General features: G+C 39.4%; 3 protein-coding genes across 3 annotated transcripts; all 3 read left to right on the top strand.

Moving 5' to 3' along the window:
• Positions 1-621: 621 nt before the first annotated feature.
• On the top strand, positions 622-4,735 carry LOC112139543. The gene is made up of 6 exons (XM_036210748.1): positions 622-633; positions 1,398-1,479; positions 3,057-3,764; positions 3,848-3,979; positions 4,048-4,085; positions 4,174-4,735. Exons 1-6 carry the CDS (start codon positions 622-624, stop codon positions 4,300-4,302), a joined length of 1,101 nt encoding a protein of 366 aa, XP_036066641.1. The 3' UTR covers positions 4,303-4,735.
• Positions 4,736-9,441: 4,706 nt separating this feature from the next.
• On the top strand, positions 9,442-11,711 carry LOC112139533. Its single transcript, XM_036210749.1, has 4 exons — positions 9,442-11,158; positions 11,257-11,388; positions 11,457-11,494; positions 11,583-11,711. Exons 1-4 carry the CDS (start codon positions 10,363-10,365, stop codon positions 11,709-11,711), a joined length of 1,095 nt encoding a protein of 364 aa, XP_036066642.1. The 5' UTR covers positions 9,442-10,362.
• A 1,209-nt stretch (positions 11,712-12,920) lies between these two features.
• Positions 12,921-21,729, top strand: LOC112139534. The gene is made up of 4 exons (XM_036210750.1): positions 12,921-12,932; positions 15,040-15,187; positions 20,415-21,122; positions 21,222-21,729. Exons 1-4 carry the CDS (start codon positions 12,921-12,923, stop codon positions 21,389-21,391), a joined length of 1,038 nt encoding a protein of 345 aa, XP_036066643.1. The 3' UTR covers positions 21,392-21,729.
• Positions 21,730-24,845: the final 3,116 nt, after the last annotated feature.

The following is a 24,845-nucleotide window of genomic DNA, read 5'->3' on the forward strand; positions in this document are numbered from 1 at the left end:
TGGTACCTTTGTGTTAAAGAATATCTCATATATGAAGATGATCTGAACATAATTTTGCCATAATCCAAGATAGGTAGGACTGTCATTTTTATCAAATTATGCTTTGCAAAGTGAGTGAATGATGATTTATTTAGTTTCAGATAGCCAATTCTTGATGTTACCTCAGCTACTATTGAGTTAATTTGATAATTAAAAGTTAAGTGAACTGTACAGCCATATACCCAAATATTTAAATGAGCACTACAGAGTTGTGCCATCAAAAGTTGAAACGCTACCTTCACAAGGTGTGCGAACTGACTGATTATTGAAAATCATAAAGTTAGTGTTGTTAATATTGATCCAAAAGCAAAGACTGGAGAATGCCTGTTGCAAATCGTTGAGGTTATTTTGAGAAGAGGATACAACACTCTCTATAGAAGTCCTGAATGTGTACAAAATGGTGCCATAAGTGTAACAATTAATGAGAGTGTGAAAACGCAGTTGTATCTACTTTTCACCAACTTCAAATAAGGTCAGCACTTCTAGAAATGTAATGTAGGAACAAAACAAACTCCAGATGTTTAAAAATGTTTATTGATTTTGTGATGTCTCACCTCCTCTTCCTGGTGCTCACAGGGCAAAATGGTGGCCAAGGTAGTGACTTCCTGTTTAAGGGTGCGGCAGAGGAAGTGAGAAGGATTGAATTTGTTTGCTTACTTTATTGATTTGTAATGGTTTGATGTGTTGACTTTTATGTCTGTTTTTGTTCACAGGACTTTAAATGTATAGTTTCCAAGACACTTTTGTTCTTTGTATGTTTTTTCTATTTTTTGGTTAAAGTTCCTTCCTTCCTGGGCGCGGCCAGCCAATTAGCTGGGATTTTTAAAAGGGATGAAGCTCAGTGCAAAAGGAGAGCTGGAAAAAGGAGGGAGCTTTTATGAACTGTACAGCTGTGGATAGCTGTGAGTAGAAATTATGTTTCTGTAGTTTAAAGGATGTCTGCCTCCTATGTTAACCAGGCCACTTCAGTCACACCACATTATGATAGAGGGAAATTCCACCGGCTCAAGGAACTGGTTGGAGGCTAGAATCAAGGCAGCTCTGAGAGAAGTGAGTCAATTGACATTGAGATCTGACGCCTTCGCCATGTCTGCCGCGTTCAGTGTGAAAGTACCATTATTCACCAGGCTAAACTGGGAGTTTGTGATTAAGCCCACACCAGCCCAACGCTTCTCACTTTTACCAACTCCAAAATGGTAGAGTCCAACCTGTTTTGAGGGACTGAGTTCCAGTGCCTAGGATTGGAGTTAAGCCAGATGGCTTCTAGCCCAGGGGTGGATGCTGATGGTACAAGACTACTTGTTTTCCTACATAGCCTGCGCTGCTATGTCGTAATTGGATGGACACACTTTCTCCAGGTCATCAGCCACGAGTCGATACCGATGTTTGAAAATCACACCAGCCCTCGAGGCCTGGAGGTGTCCACCCCTGACCTGGTTGGTATCTCTTGACTTTCCCCAGAAACTTTAGCCTTGTTCTAACTGAGCAGAGTATGGGAAGAGTAATGCAGGACAGACAATTAATTCTGATGAGCGTTTCCACTCAGTTAAGCCTCACACCCACCGAGCGGTTTGTTTTTATGGTGCATGTGTGGTGTAGACCGCTGGTGTGTCATTGCATCATTGTGGTGTGGTGACGAGAAAAGCAACAACAACAACAGAGGTCATCCAACAGCTCATCTTGGTTTGGCTTTACTTTTCATACATCGTGTATAACAGGAATTTAATGTTATTTGAAAGAATATTGTGGGTGGCTAAGAAGAATACTGCCGTAAATAGGAAAATGGAATTGTTGGCTTAGTGCTATATTGGTGCTTTCTAATATTCTTATCACTTTCTGCCAATCAACAGGTGGGCACAGCGGCTTCGCCCCAATGGTCTCAATCTATTTTTTCTATGAACCAATAATGGATGGGGGCCCTCAAGAGGTACTGGTCGGATCTGTTTAATGGGTCCATTTGATAATACAAATGCTCAAAATATCGGACAGATTCGGACTGGACTGGAACGCTCAGTGGAAACGAGGCTTTAGGTTCTTTCATTCCCAGATAAGTGACATTCAAAGTCCCTTGCGTATATAGACAATCTGAAGGCCACATGAAGTTTGGAGGTCTAAAGTGATACACTGCAGAAAGTCGGTTCCTGATGCTGAGACTGCTGATTCCGCCGGTCCATCTATCCATTTTAAATATCTGCTCAGCCTGGTTTGGCATTCCAGGTTTGCTGGAGTATGCCCAGCTACTGTGTGGATGACGGCAGGGTACACCCTGGACAGATCACCAATCCAATTCTTTAATACAATTGTCTTTAATATACCGTGCGTTTATCAAACTTGAAGTCGTCATATCAATATGACCACACCCAGGAGTCAGGCTTGAAATTGGGGATTTAAATGAGTGCCTGGTGACTGTGCCTTGCGCAAGAGACCCTGGTAGGGTTCAGCCTGAAAAGGCTACCAAGAATTGTCTTCCTGTTGTTTTCTTATCTGCAGAAATAGGCACAAGAGTCTGTTGTCAAACTAGGAAGCAGAACTCAAAAACATGAATGCAAACAAAAACACACAAAAAAACAGAAACAAAATATAAAAGCTTCTTATATTAGTCTTCTACTAAATAAACTTTTCAACATTTCTATATCTGATGATATTTAATTGTGAAAATGACATAAGAATGTGAGCAGAAGTCAGCCTTATAAAGTGTGCCAGTGGACACTGACGACACATTTGTACAGACACAAAGCTGGTTGTGGTTTTGATCATGTGATCATGTTTCCTAAAGCTTCAGTCATTTGAAAGGACCAATCAAATGCAGTCTTGACATTATAAATGTGAAAAACCATCGGCTGCATTTTCACTCCACCCGAGAATCCAGACATGATGTTTTCTAAGGTCTTTCTTCTTTTTTTGACATGTTTTTTTGTGGGAGAAAATGGTAAATTATAGTTTCAATATTTACATGCATTTCGATGCATCTTTCTATCACTTTTGTTAACAATATTGTGCATTTTGTTTCATTTCAGGTCATAAGATTCTTCTGAAATCATCTTCCTCTGTACAGCAGAAAGATGATTTTCTATCCGTCTACGTTGGTGGAAATGTTACTTTAGAATGTTCTTATGAAGTTCAGACGTCAGACCAAATCTACTGGTACAAGCAAAGTTTGGGAAAAATGCCTGAAATAATTTCAAGTTTTGTTCCAAGTAGCACAACAGTGACCTTCTTTGGTAAATTCAAGAACAATCCACGCTTTAAACTGGACCTAAAAAAGCAAAGTTTTTACTTGAACATTAGTGATTTACACTTTTCAGACACAGCTACCTACCACTGCATAAAATCAGATTTTTACTCACTTACTTTTATGGAGAGCTTTATTGTGAATGTAAAGAACCATTCTTTTTACCTCAAGGACTCAGTGGATCAGCCGTCCTCTGAGAACATCCATCCAGGAGACTCTGTGACTCTGAACTGTACAGTACACACTGGGAGCTGTGATGGAGAACACAGAGTTTACTGGTTCAAAGACTCTGAAGACTCTCATCCAGGACTCATTTACACTGATGGAGGCAGGAAGGATCAGTGTGAGAGAAAGAAGAACACACAAACACACAGTTGTGTCTACAATCTCCACATGAAGAACCTGACTGAGTCTCATGCTGGGATCTACTACTGTGCTGTTGCCTCATGTGGACACATAATGTTTGGAAACGGGACCAAACTGCAATTCTCTGGTGAGTTTTACCTTTAAATGATCAAGTTTGTATATCGAACAAGGTTCAGATGAATTTAAAATAAATCTGTTTTTTCTTGTCAGACTCTGCAGCTCCACTGAACTCTGTGATTCTTCACACTTTGGTTGGATTATTGACCATCATGAGCGTCCTCGTTATTTTTCTGCATTTTCTTCTGTGGAGGATCAACAAGAGAAACAACTGCACCTCTACAGGTACACAAACTTCTTTCACTGTTCTACAAGTGTGTTCTTGAAGTAAAACTTTTCCGTTTCATAATCAGATGAAAGATCACCTGCTGCCCCCTTAAGAAGCACAGAGGTGAGACTCAACTCTCTTCAGTTATCATGTTCATCTTGGATTCACATAACATTCATGCTGTGATCCTTTTCTGTCAATTTGGTTTCAGGCTGAGAACAAAGACACAGAAAACCTTAATTACGCTGCTATAAATGTGAAGAGGTCCAACAGATCAAGAAGACAGAAGAATGACTTAAACACAGTCTGTGTTTATGCCGGTGTGAGACTTCAGAACTGAACTTTTAAGTCTAGGAGGAGGTTGTATTATGATTTTTGATGTATAGCATAAAATTTGTAAAATTTGACTTTTTTATTTTTAATTTTTGGCAATTTTTTACATTATTTCAATTTTTAAAAGGAAACATATTTTGTCTTTTTTATTAATATATTTTTTTTCTATTTAAGTTGTGCTTGGAAGTTATAAATCCTGTCTGTTGTTGCATTATGTTTTTTTTTTCTCTAATAAAATTTTACAAAGGAAAATTGATCTAAATTCTTTTTTTTTCTCTCAGTGTGAGGATCGTTGTTGAATCCTATCAGACATTTTGTGTGGCATTGGCATTTGTCTTTTCATGCATGCGTGCACTCTCAATGTCCAAATTCATGCTTTATAGGTTAATTGATGATTCTAAATTGACCCTGTGCAACACGGTCGCAGTAAAATGCGTACATATGCCACGACTTTGCACTCTGAAATACTGTGTATAATATACGCCATACACGCTTTTTGCGTGCATATAATATGCAATGGTAGAGGATGGGTTGCGCCGGCGTACAATATACACGGCTTTTTAGGTTTCGTTTTGATCACGTGGTCAGAAATCCTCCGGCTCTTTTCTAAATGACGTCGTTCCCGGTTAAGGTTAGGATTACGGTTATGGTTAGGGTTAGAAAAGCAAATTGTTCGTTTGTGGGGCTGTCTGTGATGCTCACGCCTCCACCAGGGGACGTGTCAAACGTGGAAAACACATTTAACACGTTTAGGACCGCGCGTATTATGTGCACGCAAAAACCGGTTTTGGCGTATATTATACACGGTATTTCCCAAATCGTGGCATATGTACACATTTTACTGAGACTGGGCTGCCCTGTGTGTAAACTTGAGTGTTCCCTTTTGATGGACTGGCAAACTACCCAGGGTGTACCTTAGAGTAAATGAAATTGGCTTCAGCCACCTGTTATCTCTTATTCTCAATAATTTTTGCACATCAGCATACATTTAATTTCATGTCTTCTATAATCCAAGATGACAAACTACAGACTGTGTAAGGACCAAAACAGTCAATTTGTCCATGGAAGTAATTTTCAGAAAGGGAGGACACTCTAAAAGGCTGAATTATGAACATGTGGAACAGCTATGAATGTCTGCTGACTGAACAGACATGCTACAGTTATATTTTGCAAGTTTTCCTTAAAATGCTGTAATTTGGAATTATTTTATGCTTCTGTGAAAAAGGCTTTGTTCAATTTCACAAAATAAAACACACTTCTATTTCCTGTTCTCTAATTTACTAACCCATAATATTCTGATATTACATGTTCCATTATTTTAGGAATTTGTCTCTTTATGGTCCTCTCAGGACCCTCAGATAGTTACCCAGACTGAGTCTGGTTCTGCTGTGTGCTTCCTCCTATTCATTAATTTAAAAGAAAGTTTTCCTCTCTACTCACACCTATTGCCTTATAGAGCACAAAGGTCATCATGGAAATCCTTCTTTGTGATGTCTTGGTCACTGGTATGATGTTATTAAACAAAGAGGATAATCAGTTGTTTTGGAATAAATTAAACTGTAATGGATTATACCATACTATGATATTTTTAGCATTTTTTGACATGCACCATTATTGTGAACTGGTACTTTATAAATAAAATGAATCTACCTTAATTATGCTTTTATTTTTATTTTCCAAATTTGGGGCTGCACGGTGGCGCAGTGGTTAGCGCTCTCGCCTCACAGCAAGAAGGCCCCAGTTCGAATCCCGGCTGGGACCTTTTTGTGTGGAGTTTGCATGTTCTCCCCGTGCATGCGTGGGTTTTCACCGGGGACTCCGGCTTCCTCCCACCGTCCAAAAACATGTTTCATAGGTTAATTGGTGACTCTAAATTGCCCCTAGGTGTAAATGTGAGAGTGGCTGTGTGTGTGATTGAGGCCCTGCGACAGACTGGAGACCTGTCCAGGGTGAACCCTGCCTTCGCCCATCAGTAGCCGGGATAGGCTCCGGCACCCCCGTGACCCCGAAAGGGACAAAGCGGTCGAGAAAATGGATTGTTACTGCAAATTTTTTAAATAACCTTAAATTATTAGAAAATATTAGGTAGATTAGAAAAAAAAAGATTAATATAAAATAGCATCTATTTGAATTGTTGAAATGTCTTAATAAAGTATGATTTAAAAAAAAAATGGTAAAGTGGATTTTGTTATGCACAACATAAAAACACTATCATTTTGGACAGTCTGTTGAATGTTTGATCAGGAGCTACGAGACTAAGCAGGAAGCAGCTGCTGAGAAAGGATATGATTACAGTTCAGATGGGACGCTGATTCATGATTTTGGCTCTGCTGCAGATATGAGGGAGACTCTTAGGTGGGATCTTGAGGAGAACTGTGGACACCTATGGTGAGAACACAAAGATCGTGCTGTACATCCTGAGGGTGGATGTAGAGCTCCATTGTGTCCCACTAAATGTACAAGAGAACTAGATGGAGAGACCCCTCCCCCATCACTTTACAAACAGGAAGTACCTGCTGGATCCAAGAGGCAAACATCCTTTGGACTTCTATTGAGAAATAAACAGTTACTTTGTTAGAATAACTTTTGTTGATCTGCTCTCTTAACATCTTCTTGTTAATCCCCCTTTTTCCATGATATTTAATTCTGTATTGCAAGTCATTCAAGTTGTAAACTGGCCAATCAAATGCCTCAACAAAAGTACGAGGCCTTACATTTCTTGACATTTTCTCTTTAGCCAGCTTTCAAATGTTGACTTCCAACAAGCTCACTCTTGATTGGTGAGAGTAACTAAATTGTGACTGAATTGCATTCCATTTGTTATAACTAGAAATAAATTATTTTCAATGATCAGTCAAGCTTAGTTCTTTATCTGATTTCTGTAATTTTCTTTATCCCAGCTGCGAACTGCCTCAATGAAAGCTGGAAGTCTTGGCTAAATGAAGCAAAAAAACAACAAACAGAATCGGCAATAACATTTGCCACAAACAGATCCTTCTTACTGCCTCCTGTGCAAACTAAGGTCCTGCTCTGATCATAAAAGGACAGGATAGCCCTAAGTAAGGGTACATTAAACCACAAAGTGGTTGAAGCCCTTCATATCCACACAACATGGTTAAGCAAACGTCCAACACCCTATGAAGATTGTTGGTGGCCTACTGTTCTTTAGCCAAGATAGAAACCCCACTATTGTTCCTGAATTTGATGTTCTCCTATTGGCCGGACTCTCCTCTCTAATATTCTAAATTGACTTTCACAGGAACCGTGGTGAGCATGATTCCCTGGTAGTTGTACCAAACTCTCAGGTCTTCCTTCTTTTAAGAGGTGAACCATCACTCTGACTGTCATGATCAGATCCAGACCTAGATGCTGGAACCCAGAAGGATTACAGGAGGCAGGTGAAGTTTGAAAGTTAGTTTATTGTCCGTGTTTATTGTAGAGCCAATGTAGGGATAGGAATGGAGTAGCAGACCTGAAACGAGGAGTAGATCCTGAGCGGCAGAGTGATGATCCGAGAGGTGAGACAGGCTGATGGAGTGTGGCGTGGCAGAGACGATAAGAGGTGACTGACCCAGGTTGGCATGTGAATGATGGACCTGGGGACAGAAATTTCTGAGGTGAGCTATGGCGTAGAGTAGCACCTTGGTACAAAACAAATATTAGAGAGGCCAGGCTACTGCACCGGGTAAGGTAACGAACTGGCAATGAATGCTGGAGCAGGCCCCCCTTAAGTAGTGAACTGGTGATGAAGTGATGTCCAACAGCTGGGTTCAATTGAAGGAGCAGAGGGAGCCCCATGACACCGACAATCCAGTGGTACAGTCCCCAACTGCCACATAATGCTCCACAGTCATATCAGCCAGGACAGTCCCACTACATGCAGAATCTTGATGTACTCCGAGTGAAGTTTATCCAACCCTGGTGTCTTGCCATCGAAGAACAACCCCAAATCAAAGCACTCAGTCCTTGCTACCTCAACAAAAGCACTGAAAGCAGGGTTGAGGAGATCCTCAAGCTTTCCTTCCCCTGCTGGATCATATAGTTAAAGGTCCCCACTAGCTCCCCGCCCTCACGAAAAACTGCTTTTCTCTCTTAAACTAAGAAGGACTTCCTAAAATATTATCAGGCCGACCTGCAGTTTTTTCCATGGTCTCACCAAATTCCTTGCAGGAGTGAGTTTTTGTCTCAACAACAGCCCGGGCCACAGTTTGCTTAGACTGCTCGTACCTGTCAGCTTTCTCTGGAATCCCACAAGACATCCAGCCTCAGTAAGACATCTTCTTTACCTTGACGGCGTCACTTACTTGTGGTAACCGCAACTCGGTTTGGAGATCCCCACTGTGACAGGTACCAGAGACTTTGTAGCCACAGCTCCAAATATCATAGAGGTGGAGAACATGGTCCACTCAAACTCAATGTCTCCAGCTTTCCTAAGTACCTGTTTAAAGTTTCCTGGATATAATAGTTGAGTATGTTTGGGTCTGCAAAGTCCACTGGTGGCCTACTCGCCTGCCTGCTAACCCACGTTACCACCAGGTAGTGATCAGTGGACAGCTCTGCCCTCCTTTTACCTGAGTGTCCTAGACACATGGCTGATGACTGTCTTTAAATGTAACCAAATAATCAATCACTGTCTTCCTGTCCATTGTGTCCTAGTCCCATGCGCACTTGTGTTCGAACATGGTTTTTGTTATATACAAACTGGGGTTCAGATCAGGGATGCCATTCCTTTTTTCCACGCGCTTCTAGACTTTGAAGTCCCTCGTTAGTAAGATGAAGTTCCACATTGGGACCTCCTCCAATACCCCTCTGAGAGACACCAAGTAAAGCCAGTATGGCGCCTGAGCTGCTTGTCCACCATTGTCATCGGGATGTCAAATGAGCACTTCTGAAATGAAGGTATTAATTTGATGCATATTGTTTGTTTACAGGTAAAGGAAAATTCTGTTAAAACTTTTCACCCCATTCATTTTCTATTGTTTTTCTTTTTTGGCCTTAGATCTTCAGGCTACTCCTTTTTTAACCCTTCTGCTCTCCTCGGATTGTTTACATTAAAAGTGGGGTCATCTAGACCCCACAAGACAGTAGGCTGAACTTTTTTTTTCAATGATTGTCGATCTTTACTGGTGTCCAATGACAGACATGAAGTCTTGTCTACCTTTGTCACGGAAGGGCTAACACCTCTATGTAAAGGTGGGGTCATCTGGACCCCATAAGAGAGCACAAGGGTTAAAGATGTTTTGTCTCAAATTTCTTCTGTTACAAACAAGAAGATACGCTTTGGAGGCTGGAACATTGTCAGACAGAGTCCTCTGGACTGACATCACCAGGCCCCACCCAGGAGTCAGGTCTGGGAGGCGGGTTTGTAAGTGAGTGCCAGGTGGCTGAGCCTCCTCCCAAAGGACATGGCCAGGCTCACCCTGAACATGGAACTGTCTTCCTCTTGTTCCACCACCTGCTGGAATCCACACTTCCAGCCGGTGTCATGATTTTGGTGAAGGGAAAGAGAAGGAATGCTTTGACCAGCACAGTGATTAAATTAAAGTTTTCTGTTCCTTCTTCTGTCATCTGTGGCTGGGTCCTTTCAGTAGATCTCCAGCCTCTGTAGAAACTACACTCTCAGTGACCTCAATTAGAAAGTAGAACTCAAGTAATTTATATACAAACAAAAACACAATACAGAAAATTAGCTTAAGGAAAAACAAAATTTGCAGATGTTATAAATCAATTAAATACAAAAACTGTTCAAAATGTATGTACTTGATAACATTTAATTCTAAAAAAAAAAAAAAAAAAAAAAAAGTAGGAGTGTGAGCAGATATCAGTCTTCAGCTGTATGCAGGTAGACACTCCCATCACATTTTTACAGGCACAAACCTGGTTGTGGTTTTGATCATGTGATCATGTTTCCTAAGGCTGTTGTCACTTCAGAGGACCAATCAAATGCTGTCTTGTCTCTATAAGTGTGAAATATCGTCAGTTGTATTTTCATTCAAGTCGAGAGTCAGGCCATGATGGCTTCTAACCTTTTTGTGTTCTTTTTGCTTGTAGGAACAAATGGTGAGTCATGTTTTTTATTTTTTTTTTATTTGCATGGATTCTCAAGAACTTTTGTACATTTCTTCTCTTTGTGATTTGTGTCTTTTTCCTTTCCTTTTTTATTTCAGGAAACAGGATTTACTCGAAGTCGTCCTCTGTACCTCAGAAAAACGTATTTTTTTCTGTCAATGTTGGTCAAGCTGTGACTTTAGAATGTTCTTATGAAAGTCAAAATTCAAGACGGATCTTCTGGTACAAGCAAAGTTTAGGTAAAAACCCTGAACTCATATCCAGTTTCTATGTACATGACACAGAAGTGACCTTTTATGGTGAATTCAAGAACAATCCACGTTTCCTACTGGACATAGAAGACCAAAATCATCACTTACAGATTTTTAATTTGCAATTTTCAGACCCGGCTGCTTATAACTGTGTTAGTTATGAATCTTACAAACTTAAATTTTTGAAAAGCTATACCATCCATGTGAAGGATGCCTCTTTTTATCTCAGGGAATCAGTAGATCTGTTGTCCATGCAGGAGGCTGCATGGACAAGAGACTCTGTGACTCTGAACTGTACAGTACACACTGGGAGCTGTGATGGAGAACACAGAGTTTACTGGTTCAAAGACTCTGGAGACTCTCATCCAGGACTCATTTACACTCATGGAGGCAGGAATGATCACTGTGAGAGAAACAACAACACAAAAACACACAGCTGTTTCTATGAGCTGCCCATGGAAAACTTGGATGACTCTCATGTCAGGATCTACTGTGCTGTTGTCTCATGTGGACACATACTGTTTGGAAAGATGGACCGCAAAGGTGAGTTTTAGCTTTAAAGAATAAAGTTTGTGAATAAGACAATGTTTAGATTAATTTAATGTTATTTATTTATTTATTTATTTATTTTCTGGTGCCAGACTCTGCAGCTCCACTGAACTCTGTGATTCTTCACACTTTGGTTGGATTATTGACCATCATGAGCGTCCTCGTTGTTTTTCTGCTTTTTCTTTTGTGGAAGATCAACAAGAGCAACAACTGCACCTCCAAAGGTACAGACACTTCTTTCACTGTTCTACAAGTGTGTTCTTGAAGTAACACTTTTCCGTTTCATAACCAGAGGAAAGATCACCTGCTGCCCCCTTAAGAAGCACAGAGGTGAGACTCAACTCTCTTCAGTTATCGTGTTCATCTTGGATTCACATGACATTCATGCTGTGATCGTTTTCTGTCAATTTGGTTTCAGGCTGAGAACAAAGACACAGAAAGTCTCCATTATGCTGCTATAAATGTGAAGAGGTCCAACAGATCAAGAAGACAGAAGAACGACTTAAACACAGAATGTGTGTATACGAGTGTGAGACAACAGATCTAAACCTGTAAGTCACTCACAAGGTTTTAGTCAATGTTGTTAGCTACTAAAAATAAAACAATGTATTTTATACATGATTTTATTCTTCTAGTCAGATTTTTTTGGTTTATTTTTGATCAGTTTAAACACATTTACCCTTTTTATTGAGAAATAAATATGTGTTTTATTACATGCAGGTAACTAAAAAATCTGACAAAGTCAAAAGAAGTAGAAATTGACATGGTTTTTTTTCTCATTTAAAAAAAAAAAACGAATAATTTTAGCACATCATTATGAGTTTTGTTTTATATATTGATATAACTTTTGAGCTTACAAACAGAATGGAAGGAAACTCCAATGCACTGTATGTATATGACTATTTAAATGTGTAATTATGACCCGTGATTGTCTGGCAACATAAAGTGTACCCTGCCCTGTGACCTTGAAATGAAATTGGTTGTTATATGAAAGACTACTGACAGAACAGCCAGCATGTTAGAGTTTACAAATGCACCTTCAAAAGCTATAGTTTGGAATTGTTGTATTTTTTTTTGTAAAATATAGCTTGAAGGAATCAGAAAGTGTAACATCTGTTGTGTCTGTTGTAAACTTATTGTTATCACAATCAATTTCTCTCTGTAAATTGACATGTTTTCCCAGTTGAGGTGCAATAAAATTAAATTCATTTTTTTCCTCTATTCTCTTGATCAGATTGTTTAAAATAAACTGATTTGGACAACAAATCAGATCTGCAACAGCAAATCATGACATAAATCGAACCTAGCTAGAACCTATTCATCCTGGTAGGTTGATTGAGAAATTTTTTTTTATTTTTCTTTGGCCTGAGTTTGCGGTGACAATACAAAAACAGAATGACAGTCCAATATAAATAACCGACAAATAAAACATGACATCTTTGCACTACAATATTGACAATACAGAGTCTACAGGGGGCACTAAGTTAATGTTGACATTAAAAAGACAGGAGACCAATAAGAAGGAGAGGAGAGGATTTAGCAGTTTCTACAGAATGCTTGAATGTGTACAAAATGGTGCCAGAAGTGTAAAAGTGAATGAGAGTGTGGCAAAGCAGTTGTATCTACTTTTCACCTATTTGCATTTCTAAAAGTGCTGACCTTATATCAATGTAGGAACAGAACAAATTCCAGATGTTTAAACTTGTTTATTGATTTCGTGATGTCTCCCTCCTCTTCCTGATGCTCACAGGGCAAAATGGTGGCCAAGGTAGTGACTTCCTGTTTAAGGGTGGGGTAGAAGAAGTGAGAAGAGTTGAATTTGTTTGCTTATTTTCAGTGTTGGGACTAACGCCGTTTAAGTATAACGGCGTTACTAACGGCGTTATAAATCAAGTAATTTAGTAATCTAACTAATTACTTTCATCCTCGCTGTAACGCCGTTATAGTTACTTCGTGTAAATCGCGGCGCGTTACTTCAAAGTTTGATGATCTTGCTGGAGCTGGGCGCTTCGCACCCGAAAGTTGCTTGTGTTACGCGCCCCAAGTTGCATCAAGATACATGAGAAAATCCGGTTTCTTTTCAAAATATAACCAGTTTTTCACAATAAAATGCCACGATTGACAAATGTGATCATGTTTTTGTGTCTAAACAGGCGGTAGACACGGATATAAACATACAATCACAACACAAACGTGCGCGCGCGAGCACAGAGACACACAAAACAGACAGGCACGCACACTTTTTTTTCTTTTTTCACAGACACGTACACACGCAGATCAACGTGGATAGACTCCGGTGCGGAGTGAGGAGTTTCGGGAGTTAATAAAACGACAACAGAGAGACAGAGAGCAGCTCATCTTAGCAGAAACGGGGTAATATTTATAAAACACACAACACAGACAGACACGAGCGCGCACAGATCAACGCAGTGAGCAGACTCCGGAGCGAGTGGGCGGGGCTGCGGGATTTTGGGAGAGAAAAAAGAGATGCAGAGAGCTGCTCCTCTTAGCAGAAATATGGGTTAATAATTGTAGTTTATTAATTTATTATTGTTTTGCACTTTCAGTTTTTTAAGCCATTTTGTTTAATTATAGTTGTAGGTAAGATACTTGAAGTATGTTAATAGTTGAAACGTTTACCTTTTTTGTGTGAAGTTACATTTTTTATATACCACTTGTTGCAGTGTTTTGTGTGATAATTCTGACAAATAAATATTGAAAATTCTTTCCCTAAACCCTCTCTCATGTGTATCCTAAACTTAGACAATATGACTCCATTGGAAAACTATACCAGTATACTATTGTCGGTTATCATCTATTATTGAATGTAAATTATTTTTTTTATTTGTTTTTATTATTTTTTTTATTTGTAACGCAGGAAAAAATACAAAATATTACCATATTTAAAGAGTAATTTAAAACGAGTTACTTTTCCAAGTAACTAATTACTTTGAAGATGCAGTAATTGAGTTACTAACTCAATTACTTTTTGGGAGAAGTAACTAGTAACTATAACTAATTACTTTTTTGAAGTGAGATGCCCAACACTGCTTATTTTATTGATTTGTAATGATTTAATGTGTTTGCTTTTATGTCTGTTTTTGTTCACAGGACTTTAAATGTATAGTTTCCGAGACACTTTTGTTCTTTGTGTGTTTTTTTCTATTTTTTGGTTAAGGTTCCTTCCTTCCTGGGCGCGGCCAGCCAATTAGCTGGGATTTTTAAAAGGGAAGAAGCTTAGTGCAAAAGTAGAGATAAAAGAAGGAGGGAGCTTGTATGAACTGTACAGCTGTGGATTGCTGTGAATAGAAGTTATGGTCCTGAAGTTTAAAGGATGACTCCCTCCTATGTTATCCAGGCCACTTCAGTCACACCACATTATGATAGAGGGAATTTCCAGCGACTCAAGGAACTGGTTGGAGGCTAGAATCAAGGCAGCTCTGAGAGAAGTGAGTCAACTGACATAGGCCCCAAGAGGTGCAATGAAAAAGCAAGTGCCGAAGATAAAACAGCCAGATGCCCATACCTGAGACACTGGAAACTGCCAAATAAAGGCACACAAGAGACAATGAAACAGGCTGTTTGCAACTCAACCTGCAAAAGTGTACATTCAGTGGTAGTTTCAAAGCAGCAGGGCAGACCCCACCAACGCTGTAAGCTGAACAGCAGTGGAAAACTATAATAGAGAAAGAGGCAGGACATAACAGCATTTCTCAATGCCCGTTCTCTCTGAGGAAAGAGCATAGCAATCTCCTTGAACTGAATCCATTAACCATCACAGTGGTCAGAGATCCAAGAAAGAACCTCAGGTATGAAGAACTGGACATCACCGCATCCTGACATGATACACACCTAAGAAACTCACTGCACTCCAGGAGCACCTGGCAGCACAAATGAACCAGCTGCCAAGAGATGAGATTCACTCCAAATGGCTAACGGGAGGGCAAACGATCCTGATCCAGAAGGATCCCTCAGAGGGCACACAACTACTGGGCAATAACCCGGCTCTCCACAACACAGAAGGTCATGTCAGACATCAGTGCAACCAAGTTAACTTAGCAAATGGATCAATACATGAATAATGCATAGGACATGGGTAGAGATACCAGAGGGGCTAACATCTCCAAAAAACAACTCCTTGTTGACAAAACAGTCACTCACGACTGCAAGTCACGATACACCAACCTGTGCACAGCCTGGATTGATCACAAGAAAACCTATGACTCAATGCCACACACCTGGATCGCTGATTGCTCGGAAATGTACAACATCAACAGAAGTCAATGAGGTTAAGGGAAACCACCCTTGAAATGAATGTAAAGCCACATGCACAAGTGTCCATCAAATGTGGCAAATACCAATGTGACGCTCTGTCCCCACTGCTGTTCTGCATAGGTCTGAACCTCCTCAATCAAATAATCAATAAGACTGGCTTTGGATACTGACTCGTTAATGGGACCAACACCACCAGACACCTCGTCTACATGGATGACATCAACCTACACGCTAAGAGCGAACTCGATCCACACCACCAGGATCTACAGTACTGATATTGGGATGTCATTCGGGTTTGAGAAATGTAGTCGGATGGTGACAAAGAGAGTCAAGGTAGTCCACACAGAAGGGGTCTCACTCCCAGAAGGAACAATAGCAGACATTGAGGACAGTTACAAGTACCTTGGAATTCCACAGGAAAACTACAACCTGGAATAGGCAACTAGGAAAGCCATACCTCAGCTAATACCTCCAACAAGTAAGACTAGTCCTGAGAATCCAGCTCAATGGTAAGAACAAGATCTGTTAAATAAACAATCTTTGTCAACATTGTAATTCAAAGTGTATGCTTTAACAACTGTATTTTCTAATTACACATTTAACTTCCAAGATTGAATTGGGTTTTGTATATTTTTGTGCAGCACGGCTGATAATTATTTTTCTCATGGACAATTTAAACCAAGTCTTCTGCTAAAATTCATTTATTATATGATCCTTTTAGTCCTTTTCCTTTATGCTAGCCAAGCTCTTTTTTATGTTTAGACTGAATGTTCTGGTGTACATAATCTGGAATTGGACAATCTAAACTACACCGTTTTGAATGTCTGGCTTTAAGCAAAGAGGAAGTAGGTTTATATCAGAGAGCTGCAGACGTGCTGTATGCTGCCACCAGGCCCAGTCAGGAAGCTGCTGGAACTGCAGCTGAGCATTATGAACTTTGTGTTTGAAATATGTCACTTTGTTCTTGAAACAGAGTTTCTCAAAATCCACAAAGCTGCTACATTCAGGACTTCAGCACAGATGTAGAGAATTATGAGAGAAACTTGTGTCAGACTTTGATGAAACCTTAGAAACCCTCATGTACAGAGATGAGTGCAGACTGACTTCTTTCACCTTTGGACTCTAAAGGTTTAATCACCAGAATCCAGAACTCTGCAACTTTGAAGTTCTCACAAAAGGACAGAAGCAAGATAGAGAGCTGGATGCTGATGCTCAAGTCTTTTTATCTGCAAACATTTGCTGGGCACCGGTGACTCAAACTCACTCATACTGAAAGGTGGGGGTGGGGGGGCAGTGTGGTCTGAGCAGCATCAACAGGATCCAAACATAGAATGAGAAGTGTAAAGTTGAGGCAGCAAAACATGAGCTGCTCTGTGTGTTTTTTCTACAGGAAGACTTCAGTTGTGACCACAAACATTTTACTGAAAAACAAAATAAACTTTTATACAAAAACTGATATTGAAAACTTCTACAAACCTTGAGGTTTACTTAAAGTCATGAAAGTCTTATTCATGTTTTATTTAAGTTAAAGGTGAAAAGATCCTATGTTTTGATTGGTCAAAAAAAATTAACAGGTTTGAATAAAAACTATGTACTGTTGGGTAAAAATTTGTGATTTGATGGAAATTCCAACAAAGTTTGTGTTACAGTTTTCTTTTTGTGATGTTGTTGTCTTTAGCAGCATGTGGTTGTAGCTGCCATCTTTGATTTCATGTTATAACAGCATCAATGCTGCTTAATAAGAGGGTTATATGTTAATATTATCCTTCTTTAATGTTCAAAAATGCTGTGATTTTACCTGCAACTCTATTTATTGTGTTAAAAGTATGATTTTCCTTGGTAACAGAGATTAATGTTTAAATAAAAGCAAAAGATTTCTTCTTAACTGCAGTTTACATAACAACTCTTACATTAGTCTTTTGGACATTTTGCTTTGGAGACCTAATGAAGGTGAAGTACTGAAACATTTGAGGTTGACTGGATAGTTTATTAAACTTGTTAAGTTGCTGCATCATGTGCAGAAGAATATTTGCACGCACTACGGAGCAAACAAAGGGTTTGCTGATCCCCCACCCCCCATTTTCCATTGCAGGGGCATTTTTCTCACACCTTAGTTCAGTGCAGTAAAACCACATCTGACAAAAGCTGCTCAACTTTCTCACCAGAGCTTGACTCTTATTTAAACGCTCAACCTGCAGAAACAAAAACAAAACAAAAAAACATTTTATTCAAAAAAGAAAATATAAAATGTCATAAAACTTACGAGCAAACATGTTATACTGACCACCAGAAAATGTTGTTGGTATCTTCCTTATTATTATTGTTCTAATAGTTTTCATGTCAATTCTGAGGAAGTGAAGAAGTGGACCCAGAATGCACCAACTCAGGGACTCAATGAGTATTTAATGATTCTCTCAGCGGAGAACAGGATAGTGGTAAAGCTTTATTCAAAATGGAATAATGGGGGAGGGGGGTGTCCGTACAGATTGTTGGGTTGTCTGAGCCTGTAAAAGGTCATAAAATAGCAGTTTCCACTACAGGAATGCTGTGGGCAAAAGGCCATATTGTGCACAATTCTACTAAGTGTACACAATATGGCCTATTAAACAACATGTAAAAGTAAGTAAGGGTGAAGTAGGCATGAGTAGCTGATATGTTTGTGTGGGCCTCCACCAGGCGTCTTACACACACTGCTGTATCATGTAGCTTTTGCACACCGTCAGAAAAGGACCAGTAGTGCCAGAGTGGCATAAGAGCACCGTACAAAAGCATCACTCGTATGTCATAGGTGCGCACAACTCGCATGTGACGTACAAATACTTCAAAATTCATTTACCACTCACAGAAGAATGGTGCATTCCGTATTCATGACATACTTTGAGGTGGCTGAGCAAGCAGGGGAACTGTAAGACACACATGTACTCTCCTTAAGATGCCGCCACTTTATTTTATGACCCTTCGCTGGCCTGGACAACCTAAAAATCTACAGCACCTCTATGGAAGCACATTTTTTCTCTACAGGCTAACCTACGACTTTGATTTTTTGTGCGAGCTACCTTTGCGCCCATTACAGGTTTGCCCATTTCCTCTCAGACTCTGATGTTGGACAAGTTGAGGTCAGGACATTGTACTGACCAGCCAAGTTCTTTCTATGATCTTCTAGATCTTCTAGATCTATGTCTTCTTGGACATTCCAATGCTTTGTTGTGTGATCACGTTGGGTCCTAAAGTGATAGTCACAAACTATTTCCCACAAAAAAGAAAATATGGAATTGTTCTCAATCTCCTGCTCTGTTGTATATATATATATATAATTATTTTTTTTTTCCACTGGAACAAGGGGACCACACCCAGTTCCAGAAAAACACCTCCCACAAGAAAACTTCTCTGATTATCATCTGATGCCCCTCTGCCTGAGTTACTGTTGTGCCCAATCAGTCACTTTGTTCTAATCCCACTGACTGTGAAACCCTTTAGCTACCGGTGTGGAAATTTAACTGCTGCACAAGCTGCAAAGGAGGATCCCATCACAGAACCATGCCTGTGACATGTACTTAGCTTAGTTCCGTCAGAGAAGCAAAACCTTTTGCCTCAGAATTTGAAGCAAACAAAAAATTACTAAATGTTGCAGTTTCTCAGATGGGCACTGAATTCTGATTTTTGAGGGAATCATTTTTTCTTCACTGTCTTATTAACCATTTGTGGAACTGAGAACATTAAAATTTAACAAAACAGAATTTCTGACTATTTGAAGATGCTTCCTGTCTATCTATTTCACTGGGTGGAAGTTTTGGGGGAAATTATTTACTTTTTTCTCTACTTCCAAGACTTTAGACTATTTATTAAGTTATTAATATTTTGTTTTTGGAATTAGCTGATTGCAAGAAAACAGTGTGGAATTACTCTGTATCCCATTAAGTCATCACATTAACCAGTTACTGCATGTTGCATGAAGCTTAAGCTTCAATGTTGACATTTTTAACAACTATCGCACCTCTTTAACTTTTGACGCTGATTACTGAAAGTTGCCTCAAAAATACTTAGATATCCATCCCATTCATTTTGTAAACCTGCTTGGTTCCATTTGAGATCACAGATTGGTCAGAATTCCACTGGTTTAACTTCATCCATCCATCTTCCTGACCGCTTCTTCCCTTTTGGGGTTGCGGGGGTGCCGGAGCCTATCCCGGCTACTGAAGGGCGAAGGCGGGGTTCACCCTGGACAGGTCGCCAGTCTGTCGCAGATTCTTAGAGCCCGTTATTCTTAGGCACTCAAACAGATGGTGAACTACCATGATGGTCCAGTCCCTGAAATTTGACCAACAAAGAAATCAAATTAAAGGCTTCTTTTATTGTTCTCTGTTACCAATAACTGGGTTATTTCAATGAATCTCTAGCACTAGTAGAAGCTCCACCCTTAGTTACCTCTTAGTACCAGGAAGAAGAACCAAAGAAACTTATATACAAGTAAAAGCGTAACATCCAAAAAAACAAAAACAAAAAAAAACCCACAATACTTGGGGCATCACATTTCATAAATTAGTCTTTTGGTAAATAAACTGTTCAAAGTTTCTGTATCTGATCATAGTTTAGTTGTTAAAATCATGTGGAAAATAAACATAAGTCAGCCTTTTATTGTCTGCAAGTGGACACTCCCATCACATTTGTACAGACACAAAACTGGTTGTGGCTTTGATCATGTGATCATGTTTCCTAACGCTGTTGTTACTTCAGAAGACCAATCACATGCGGGCTTCTCACTATAAATGTGAAAAATCGTCACTTGCATTCACATTCAGCGCGAGAATCCAGACACGATGAGTTTAAACTATGTTGTTTTCTTTCTAACATGTTTGGTTGTAGGAACAAATGGTGAGTTATGGTTTGTTGTTTACGAATGTTTCTAAACATTTTGCCAGACTTTATTTTTTAACTGTGTTTCTCAGATGTAATATTGTTTTTTGTTTCACTTCAGGACAGAAGAATTGTCGGAAATCGTTCCCCTCTGCACAGGAGAAAGGCAGCTTCCTGTCTGTCTGCGCTGGTGAAAATATTACTTTAGAATGTTCCTCTAAAGATGATAATTTAGTTCAGATCTACTGGTACAAGCAAAGTTTGGGACAAAAGCCTAAAATTATGTCCAGTTTCTATGAATACACTTCACAGAAGAAATTTTATGAGGAATTTGAGATTGACTCACGCTTTGAATTGGATGCAAAAGGCAAAAATCATCACTTGAAGATTTTTAAGTTGCAATTTTCAGACTCCGCTACATATCACTGCATAAGTTCTGATTCTTACTCACTTACATTTTTGAAGAGCTTTATTGTCTATGTGAAGGATGCTTCTTTTTATCTCAAGGATTCAGTGGATCAGTCATCCTTTAAGAACATCCATCCAGGAGACTCTGTGACTCTGAACTGTACAGTACACACTGGGAGCTGTGATGGAGAACACAGAGTTTACTGGTTCAAAGACTCTGAAGACTCTCATCCAGGACTCATTTACACTGATGGAGGCAGGAATGATCAGTGTGAGAGAAATAACAACACAAAAACACACAGTTGTGTCTACAATCTCCACCTGAAGAACCTGACTCAGTCTCATGCGGGGATTTACTACTGTGCTGTTGCCTCATGTGGACACATTTTGTTTGGAAACGGGACCAAGCTGGACTTCAAAGGTGAGTTTAAACTTTAAAGAATCAAGTTTCTGGATGAAACAATATTCAGATGAATTTAAAATTATTATTATTTTTTTTTTCTGGTGTCAAACTCTGCAGTTCCTCTGAACTCTGTGATTCTTCACACTTTGGTTGGATTATTGACCATCATCAGCGTCCTCGTTGTTTTTCTGCTTTTTCTTTTGTGGAAGATCAACAAGAGAAACAACTGCACCTCCACAGGTACACAAACTTATTTCACTGTTCAACAAATGCATTCTGGAAATTAAATGTTTCTGTGTTTAATAACCAGAAGAAGGGTCATCTGCTGCCCCCTTAAGAAGCTCAGAGGTGAGACTCAACTCTCTTCAGTTATCATGTTCATCTTGGATTCACAAAAAGCTCATATTATGAATCTTTTCTGTCAATTTGGTTTCAGGTTGAGAACAAAGACACAGAAAGTCTCCATTATGCTGCTATAAATGTGAAGAGGTCCAACAGATCAAGACAGAAGAACGACACCAACAAAGTCTGTGTTTATTCGAGTGTAAGACAACAGAACCTTTAGACCATGTATTAATGATCTTTATAAAAAAAATAAAAATAAAAACTATGCAAGCATTTTTTCCTGTGGTTTATATTTAAAGAACAATGGATGTGTAAGATATATTTTTATATTTTACTATTTTTATTTTTATTTCCCTTTTCTGTGTAAGACATCTGCAGAAGGGAAGGACACTTTGAAGGACTAAACAACGTTTTTGACTATTTATATAATATATAATATTGGCCTGCGATTGTCTGGCAAGGTAGGGTGTCCTCTGCCGTGTGACATTTAAACTAGAATTAGTACAGAAAATGAATAGATGGAATAACTTAATGTCTTCTGATGGAACAATAGGCATGCTACAGTATTTTATTTTATTTTATTTCTTGTTTGTTTCATTTTACAAATACTCTTTATAATGCTGTAATTTTGAATTATTGTGTGTTTCTGTGACTATTTGTTTTTTATGAAGCAAGAAAATGTGTTATATAGATTATATCTGGGTTTCTTTGTGTCATTTTCTCTAATCTCTGTAGTTATAAACCTGATGTCTATCTTACTACACGTGTTCCAGTATGTCTCTCTATCTGGTCCTCTCCGACCTCTGAGATAGTCACCCTGACTAATTATTGTTCTAGATCACTTGTGTCAAAGTCAAGGCCCGGGGGCCAAATCCGGCCCTCCAGGTAAATATATTCAGCCCTCCAGATCATTTTATGTTATTGTTATTTATGGACCAATTTTATCTTGCGTTTTTCTTGCGATTGAGTTTGACACCCTTTCTCTGGATTTTTCCTCCTAATCTTCCATTTAAAAATGACTTTCCTTTCTACTGTCATCTGTAGCTCTCTCAGTACATGAATTACACTGGGAACCCTTCCAATTAATCTGATGATCACTTCATACCATCTAAACATATTCGGAATCCCTTTCAGGATCACAAAGTTGCTGGTGCCAAGCCTTTATGAGTGACCTCTATTACAGGTTTTCCAAGAAGCCAAAATCCCATAGACTTCTACAGAGAAAATAACAGCTATTACTCAATAATTCTATTTGTCAGAATGTCCATTCTTGCTCTGATACCTTTAACATGTTCTTGCTCATCCTGGCTTTAATTAAAGTCTTGATAAAAGTATTTCATAACAAATGCTCAAAAAGTTTGAAACCTGATAATCATTGGTTTATCTGGCTCTTGGGAAGCTGGTGGCAGTTCTGGACGGTATTTAGACCTTAGGAAATCCTTTATGGAAGAAATGCTCCAAATGAACTCCCTACGCTCTTGTCTGCAGCACCACCGTTAGCTTCTCTGCTAACTTTAGCAGCATCAGGGCGAGATTGGGGTTTGACTTGTAATCCTGTCAGAATGACATTGTTCATTCTTGCTTGTTGTATCATATCGTCTACTCTTGTCTCCAGGAGATCAAGCCGATTTATCTCGTTCATATCGTCCTCTGTCGCGTCAGATCTCTTCCACGAGCTCCCATAGCGGAGTTAGCGTAGCCTGGATGTTGTCCAGTCATTGTCTGATATCATCATAGTCACCACATAATTGGTTCTTCTTTGGGTCCATGGTCAGCTCTCTTTCTCGCAGAAATACTTGTTTTACAGTTATTCTGCAATAATTCAAGTTTTTAGTCACTTGTATACGATGACTGGCACACTGAGAGGTGTGTAATCACTGACCTGGAAACTGAAAAAAATAAAAAGAGGAAAAAGTGCTAACCACTACTTCAGCTCTAGTTATGATTAATATCAAATGATTAGGATAATCCTGTCTTTATGGAATATTTTAAATTGTAATTGAATACAACAACAACCATGATTAAACAAGTTCTGCTTAAAGATTTTTGCCTTCAATTGAGGCACAGGTCACAAACTCCAGGCCTCGAGGGCCGGTGTCCTACTTGTTTTCCAACTATGCCATTGAAGATCCTTATTGCCTTAACACACCTGATCCAGGTAATCAGAAGTAGGTGAGGCAGGATTTCTTAAAGCAGGATGCCAGCCCTCAAAGCCTGTCATCTGAGACCTCTGTTAACATGTTTTATAAATAAACCCATTTGCACTAAAGCAAATATGACATACCTTTTGATATTTTACTAGTTTGTTGCTGTTCAATATCCTTTAAAAAATATCCCAGAAACCTCTGGATTAAAAGAAAGCCAAAATACAGTATAAATATGTTCGAAAAAGATATGTTTTATGGAAATAAGTTGTAAAGCTAAATGTGATGTTTTTTTTTCCCAGAATCTAAAAACATTGCTGTAAAGACAGTAGCTCAGACAGGACTCTGGTTCATGATATGCTGCAGGCATAAGAGGGGAATTTGAGAGGGAAACTTGGACAGGACCGCTAATATCTGTGGAGAGTACACCATCATCCAGTGGCGGGCCGTGCATTTCACACCTAGGCCTTCAGTAGTGCTCCATCTGAATCAATCCAACCCTCATTAACTATTTTATGGCAATAAAACTTCTACTGCAGGTACAACTGCCACACACACACCAAAAGCATCAACAATAACCTGATAAATTTCAATATTATGTAGGGAGATAGCAAAATTTTACTCACCAAAAATCCAGATTGTTTAAACACGAAATCCATCCTTTCTATCCTCAAGAAGATTTCAATCACTCTGTCGTGCAGAATCCATGCGTTATGCAGATGGAAAGTGTTCCGTGGCTGTGATAAGCTGGAAAAGGCTGCATGCGGGAAATGTTCTGGTATTCCTGAAGCCTCTTGTGGTCAAGGAGGGAGACAAACATCAGTTTTTGTGATCTTGAAATCTGATCTGTGTCTGGAAAATAATATTGTCGGTAGTGCGCGCGAGGATTTTGCGCTGCACGCGCCAGCGGTGCGTTCAGGGGCCTCGTAGATTTCCTTGTATCAACTTCACTCCCGCTCAACGGAGTCACGGAACTCCTTTACCCGTGCCAGACAAAACTGTGCCACAACTTTACCCAGACATTCATTTTCCACCAAAAATCAGACGATGAGACACTTTCCACTGGCAACATCTTCAAACCTGACACGCCGCTCCTCGAGCGAGCTGCGAGCTATCCAATCAAAGCTCGTGAAAATGATGACGTTTCTGTGCGCCTGCTAGAGGACCTTCGTGTCGCCTACTCCAAATCTGATTGGTTGAAGCAACAGTTTGGTCGACAATTATTTTATGCTACAGGGCCCGCTGAACTGAT

This window comes from Oryzias melastigma, unplaced genomic scaffold (genome assembly GCF_002922805.2).
Source record: "Oryzias melastigma strain HK-1 unplaced genomic scaffold, ASM292280v2 sc00231, whole genome shotgun sequence".
Taxonomy (NCBI): Eukaryota; Metazoa; Chordata; class Actinopteri; order Beloniformes; family Adrianichthyidae; genus Oryzias; species Oryzias melastigma.